General features: G+C 30.7%; 1 protein-coding gene and 1 long non-coding RNA gene across 2 annotated transcripts; both read left to right on the forward strand.

Annotated features, from left to right (window-relative positions):
* Window positions 1–2,280: 2,280 nt before the first annotated feature.
* LOC110874408 lies at window positions 2,281–3,277 on the forward strand. The gene is made up of 3 exons (XR_004866670.1): window positions 2,281–2,906; window positions 3,000–3,099; window positions 3,189–3,277. It is a non-coding gene; the product is annotated as an uncharacterized LOC110874408 (long non-coding RNA).
* A 2-nt stretch (window positions 3,278–3,279) lies between these two features.
* On the forward strand, window positions 3,280–5,034 carry LOC110875859 (ATP-dependent DNA helicase pif1-like). The gene is made up of 3 exons (XM_022124054.2): window positions 3,280–3,316; window positions 3,436–3,470; window positions 3,691–5,034. Exons 1-3 carry the CDS (start codon window positions 3,280–3,282, stop codon window positions 5,032–5,034), a joined length of 1,416 nt encoding a protein of 471 aa, XP_021979746.2.
* The last annotated feature ends 2,587 nt before the right edge of the window (window positions 5,035–7,621 follow it).

A 7,621-nucleotide genomic window follows, 5' to 3' on the forward strand; every position in this document is an offset into this window, starting at 1 on the left:
TCCAGCATATGAACACATTATACTACATTTTGAACCGTTGTAACCATTTGACTATGTGAACCGTCTTAACCCTTTAATTATATGAACCGTTTGTAACCATTGAACCGTGTGAACCAGTTGTATCTGTTGACATGAATTACATTTGACAATAGACATTTGACTATACATAAACATTTCTACAATTGTTAAACATTACATCTTGATGGTTTGGTTTGAGTAAGTGATATAAGTAACGAGGCGTGTGTAATATGATACAAGCATGGTGGATACGCCGCTGGTACTTCCTATATATAAGTGTTTGTATGGTATTACATATCGTAGCGTTATTTGAATCATTTCAATTTTGAGACATATATCATTTTTACACAAATAACATACCTTTCACAAGACATTGATTTACAAACAACTTATCTTACAGACTCATTTTACATGGTTATTCATTTAAGCATACACTATTCTCTTATTATACATATCATCTGATCTTACCGTTCTTCAAATGATTTACAAGACAAAGCAAATTACAAGGTTCATGACTAAACATTTTCTCAAACATAAGTCATGAATTCTGTTTTCACAAAACCTATGTATCTCATAGGCATTTTTATGCTGACGTACCTATTTTCACATGTGTTTTCAGGAGATGATGCATAGGACTTATCAAGACATACGTAGGCGGACCTGTGCCTTAGTGACTTAAAACGAGACAAGAACTAGTTAATTTATGTTATGTACTCTTTGGTTCTTGTTTAAACAATGTATACTTTCATATTTGATAAATAAAACGAAACTTCATTTGCCATGGATTTGAAACAATTAATTCTGTCCCAACACTCCCCGACGTTTCCGCCGCGGTTGCATGTTATATGCGGTCGGGGTGTGACATTAACCACATTGGATTGGAGAATGTGTTCAATTACTCCGTTTCGTTTTATCGGTTACTTTGTTTCGTGTTTGTGTAACGAATCGTCTTCGAGAGATTTGGTGTCGATGATTTCGCAGATTATATGTGCAGCAACAATTGGCAAGTTTATTATTAATGATCATTGTGGAAATTCAATTCAATTGTTTGAATAGTTTAGTTATGTTTAATTTTTTGATTGTAGATTTGAATATAATGGCGCATCGATCATCTACTATAGCAATGGCGGCAACATTGATGGCTGTAGATCAAGGTTTGACCAGAGAATCAATGGAGATCAAAGTGAAGACGACTTGGGTTAACCAGCTTTTTGATCATGTGAGTGAGTCTTTCTATTGTGTTTATTTTTTATTTTTTATTTTATTTTTTTTATTGCTATATTATTATTCGTTGGGACCATATTAAGAAAACATTTTATAAAATAAATGAGAGTAAATTACTTTTTAATTATCTTTGTTTTAATGGTTTCATCATAATTCTCATTTACGTGTTATCCAAAGATAATTTTGGTTGGTAAAGTCCGAATGAGACCTCCCCTCTAAGACTCTAAGCGGCAAGTTCATATACTTAGTGAGCTAGCGCTATATTGTGTAAAAATATTAATTTAACATGCATATTGTGTAAAAATAGCGGATAGCGTAGCGAGGCGCTCATTCATCGCTATCTGATTTTGGCGCCTCCATAGCGAGTAAATAGCGGGAATTCAGGGTTTTTTTTTTGTTCCACCACAAAACTTGTGAATTTTCGTTGATTCTAAGAAAAGTAACCCATATATATTTGAAAAATCTCTAATTATTTTTTCATTACTTTCTAATATAAATTAATTTTAGTCTACAAATGTATCTTTAACTCATAAAATTGAAGTTATACTTTCTATAAATTATTTTGAGTGAACATGGCTAATTTGTATGACCTGTTTAATCACATCAGTTAACATTTCTTATTTTTTAATATTAAGAAATGAAGGGGTAATATACTTATTATACTCGCCAGTGATACTTTATAGGCTAAGGTTGTATGATTTTTTTAAATAATTTTGAATTTCAAAGTTAATAAATAAAATCTTAATCAAATTTAAATTCTTATTTTGGTAAATTAAATAAATTATATTTCTTCTATAATTATCAAAGATAACATATTTTTCTAAATTAAAACTCCAATCAGTGCCGATTTGAAGGGATTTCATATTCCTTAATTGTGTTTTTTTTTAATTTGAATTTTTTTTCTCTTTCTAAGATAACTTAGAAGTAAGTCGGATTTTTATTTTTGGTAATCAAACCTGTTCCATTCTCAAAAATTTATTTTGGGTAACTTTAAAATTTAACTTTCTCATATTTAAATTTGTATAAATACTTAAAATAACTCCCTACTTTTTATTATATATACAAGTTCCAAAACCTCATGCTCAAACACGGTTTAGATTTCTTAAACCTATTGAAATATCAGTTTTCAATATGGAACCTCAAAACATAACCATGTTGAACAATCTCAATCCTTTGTCAAACAACTACACGCTCAAGTTGAAGATCGTTTCCCTTTGGAGGAAAATGATGCACGGCCGTCCGACTGAAACTTATCGTGTCGACATGATATGCATGGATGAAGAGGTACGATTTATCAACTTTTACTATACTGTTATTATATTATGTATTAAGTATGGGTCTTCATCTCCTTAATTTTTTTTTATTTAATAACTTAATTTTTATTGATATTTTGTAGGGTCACCAGATTCAGGCTAGCTTTATGCATAGGATTTTGCCAAGACTTCAGGAATACTTCAAGCTGGATGAATGTCTTCTGATAACCAGACCATCGCTTGCACCCAACAATTCAACCTACAACTACACCAAAAATAATCAGAAGTTAACTTTCAGTTTTTTCACCCAGATTCAAAAAAAGTCAAGATTGGAACGGGCCTAAGTATAACTTCAGTTTGTGAATTTCAAGGACGTTGTCCAAAATCGACTTGAAGTTAATACCACAGTTGGTATGTCATTTAATTCAACATGTTTTAAGCAATTCCTGATATTTCTTTTTGTTTTATTTTTATTCATAATTGACACTTATTTTTTATTTATAGACTTTATAGGATATGTTGAGGTTTGTTTCAATCTAGAGGACACCAACGAAAAGGATGGTACGAAAGGGAAGAGATTGAATGTTAAGCTTAAAGATCTTGAGTGAGTTCTTTACTTAATCATTTATTTATTTCGATATATTGTATAATTGATATGTATTTTACGTATACTTTCATTTGTTCCATATTTAGGAACCACCAGATTATTGGTACACTTTGGGATGAATTTGCAATTCGGATGCATGCCTACTTCAACGCTGAAAATCGAGAGAAGTATGTCGTGATGGATGTTCACTTCGGTGTTGTGAATCTTTACAAAGGTACAATTTTTACTTACCTATTTTATATTATTTTTTTAAATAACACTTTCATGTGATTCGTTTCATTGTTTACCGAATAAAACTAATAATATATGTTGACTGTTTTTTTATTAATATAGGAAAACGTGGTTTGTCAACCTCATTTCAGGCAGAGGTATTCTATAATTGTTTTAGTTATTTTGAAATAACATTACTATTATTTATTGCATACTTTGAATTTATTATCATCTTACAAATTATCCATACATAATTGCGAACTAATTCATACGTATACGTATTTAAAATAATGTAGTTTAATTGAGAAGTTTTTTTCGTCGCCATCTTTAAGTGACAACTTTGGATCGTATTTAAAATAATGTAGTTTAATTGAGAAGTTTTTTTCATCGCCATCTTCAGCCGTTCGTTCTAAAGGTGAAATTGTAATAAACGTTGCTTCAAGTGGTATTGCGTCCTTACTTCTTTCTCGCGGTAGGACCGCACACTCAAGGTTTCATATACCCATTAATCTAACAGAGGATTCAATGTGTCATATTAAGCCAAAAAGTGATATTGCGAACTTAATTAAGGAGGCAAAGTTGATTATATGGGACAAGGCACCAATGGTCCACAAACATGCCTTTGAGGCTTTAGATAGGTCAATGACAGATGTTTTTTCAGGTGGTACAAGTATACGTTCAGAAGTTCCATTCGGCGGTAAAGTTATCGTTTTTGGTGGTGACTTTAGACAGATTCTTCCAGTTATTCCTAATGGAAGTAGACAGGAAATTGTGAATGCATCCTTGAGCTCATCATATATATGGTCAAAGTGCAAATTGTTAAAGTTGACTAAAAACATGCGACTGACTGTCGGAGCTCAAACTTCGAATATGGAATCAATTGAAAAATTCGCCAAATGGCTACCTGATATTGGTGAAGGAAAAGTTGGTGGTGATAACGATGGTGACACCCTTATAGAGATACCTGAAGATTTGTTAATCAATGATGTATCTGATCCGATTCAAAGTTTAATTGACTTTGTCTATCCTTCGCTAATGGAACAGTTTAAGAATCCCGGTTTTTTTTCAGAACGAGCAATCCTAGCACCTAAAAATGAAGTAGTTCACGACATTAACGACCGGTTGCTAGCGTTATTTCCCGGTGAAGAGAAGGAGTATTTGAGTTCTGACAGTATTTGCCAAACCGAGCAAATGCTTGATCCGTTTCAAGAAAGTTTATACTCTACGGAAAATCTCAATGCTCTTAAGATTTCAGGTTTACCTAATCACAGATTAGTACTAAAAGTTGGAGTTCCGGTAATGCTTCTCAGAAATATCGATCAACAAAATGGCTTATGTAATGGAACTAGACTTCAGATTACTTTTCTTGGTAAACGAGTAATCGAAGCTGAAGTAATATCCGGCGGAAATATTGGATCAAGGGTTTTTATTCCGAGGATTAACATGATACCTTCAGACAAAAAAATCCCTTTTCAATTTCAACGCAGACAATTTCCGTTATCCGTATGCTTTGCCATGACCATTAACAAAAGTCAAGGACAGTCATTATCTAGAGTTGGTCTATATCTAAAAGATCCTGTTTTCACGCACGGTCAACTGTATGTTGCGCTATCAAGAGTTAAGACGAGAGATGGTGTGAAGATTTTAATATTCGACGATGAAGGACAACCAACAAATCAAACTGCCAACGTCGTTTACAAAGAGATTTTTGGCAACTTATGATATATATTTTTTTCTTTCTTTTCGTTGACTTTTAACTTTTGTCCTGTTATATTAATGTTACCTATTGGTTTATTTTGTATTTGTTCAACAAGTTCTTATATTCTTGTGTTTTTTATGTATTTCAACATTTTTGTCTTAAAGTTTAATGATATAATATGTTACATTTTAATAAAAATACCAATTTTTTAGCTAATAAAATTAAACTACCTGCAAAGCAGTCGCGGGTGATAACCTAGTATATATATATATATATATATATATATATATATATATATATATATATATATATATATATATATATATATAGGAAAAGGATCATGTGAGAAGTGATAGGCTAGTTGAGAAACTTGAGAAGCATTCTGGACCACACATTTTTCTAAGCCTTTCGTAATATACACATATGTATAGTTTAAAATTGACTATATACATATGTGTATAACTCAATATACATATATGTATATAGTCAATTTTAAACTATACATATGTGTATATTACGAAAGGCTTAGAAAAATGTGTGGTCCAGAATGCTTCTCAAGTTTCTCATATAGGGTGGACTTCTCTTAGGATCCCTACCCTATATATATATATATATATATATATATATATATATATATATATATATATATATATATATATATATATATATTTCACCAAATATATATATGTAATCTTGTATCTTGTGAGTTGTATCATCGGGTCTTGTCCTCTTGATTTCATGTCTTGTATGAATAAATTGTATAATTGTATTTTCATCAATTATATGTCATTGGGCCGAGCCCATGTCTTAATGTTATTGGGCCTAGCCCATGAATTTATGTTATTGGGCCATAATATTATTGGGCCTAAATATTATTGGGCCCAAATGTTATTAGGCCTTAGCCCATATGTTTTGTCATTGGGCTTAGCCCATGTATTCATGTTATTGGGCTTAATGTTATTGGGCCTTAGCCCATATGTTTTGACATTGGTCTTAGCCCATCATGTTATTGGGCTTAATGTTATTGGGCCTTAGCCCATATGTTTTGACATTGGGCTTAGCCCATGTATTCATGTTATTGGGCTTAGCCCAAGTATTTTGATAAGCTCATTTATGAAGATAAGCCCAATTGTAAATATAAGCCCATTTATAAAAATAAGCTCATTTGTAAGTATAAGACCATTTATAAAAATAAGCCCATTTGTAATTATAAGCTCATTTATAAAACATCTTTCATTTTATAAAAATCACCATACATGGAGTTTTTAGTTAAATAGAAAACATATAAGTTTTTATAAGTTTCTAAAATTTTGACTTTTGTTAATGGTAATATATATGTATCCGTGTCGAAAGATCGCCTAAGCGTCGTAGTAACTCCTCGGAATGGCGATATGTTTATAGATTCGCCCGTCGTCCGTTTTGACCATAAGTTGTTTCCGAAGGCTCGGAATATCCGTAAGTTGTTTTTAAGGCGTATTTACATGTAGTCTTGTAAGACTTTAGTCGAAATGTACATTGTGTTTATTTGTACCATTGTATTCAAGTTCATAGTTATCATACATATAACTAATACAAACAAATAACACATAGCACATAAGTTGTTAAGTTAATTAAATATATATATTTTCTCAAAAATATATATTTATATCAAACTTTGCTTTTATAAAAACTATTCTTTAAAATCTTTTTAATCTAATAAAGATTTTGTCATAAATAATAGTTTTTATAACTTATTATTTTTAAGAAAAATGGCCATATTTCCTTTGAAATATATACTTTGCCATGTTTATATAAGATATATCTTTTTCTTATATAATCACCAACAAATCTTCTCATATTCTTCTTAATAAAAACATATGAGATTTATATCAAAATCTTAACAAGATGAAATCAATAACATGTAGGGTTTTGGTATGATCATAACATAAGTTAACTAGTTCAAAATCCATGCTTTCCTTCTAGTTTTAACAAACTTTTTATAAAAACCCATCTTGTATGTTTCTTTTTGTAACTTTGTAAAAGTATTATTTTTAGTGAAAAACCTTATATACTTTAACAAAATCAAAGATTTTGATCATCCATCTAAACATTTATGTTTACAAAACCCTTAAACATTTTCATATACCCTTGTTAGATTTTGTTTTTAAACATCATCTAACAAGTTATTCATAAGCTAATCATCAAAACTAGATCAAATATGCAATTAATAATCCTTAAATCACAACATAAAAAAACTTTTATATCATGATTTTTATTTTGCTTCTTTGTATTTTCATATTATTTTGTATTATTGTTTAGTTTATTACACGTTCTTTAAACAATATATACATAAATAAGTAAGAAAAAGAGATTTTAGAAGGCTCACTTCTAGCACTTGTGGCTAGGAATGATCTAGATGATGATAAAAGCAAAGAAAAACGTTGATCTTGAGGTTTGAAGGCTCTTGAATGGAAGGAAATGCTTGTTTCTACATGTGGTTGCCTTAGATCCTCCTAAGATCCATGTAGCTCCATCTTGATCATCGAGGAAATGCTAAAAAGTGAAGGTTTTTGGTGGGTGTTCTTGGCTAAAAAGATGAAGATTGAGAGAGTTCTTAAGTGTGTGTAATAA

This window comes from Helianthus annuus, chromosome 9 (genome assembly GCF_002127325.2).
Source record: "Helianthus annuus cultivar XRQ/B chromosome 9, HanXRQr2.0-SUNRISE, whole genome shotgun sequence".
NCBI lineage: Eukaryota > Viridiplantae > Streptophyta > Magnoliopsida > Asterales > Asteraceae > Helianthus > Helianthus annuus.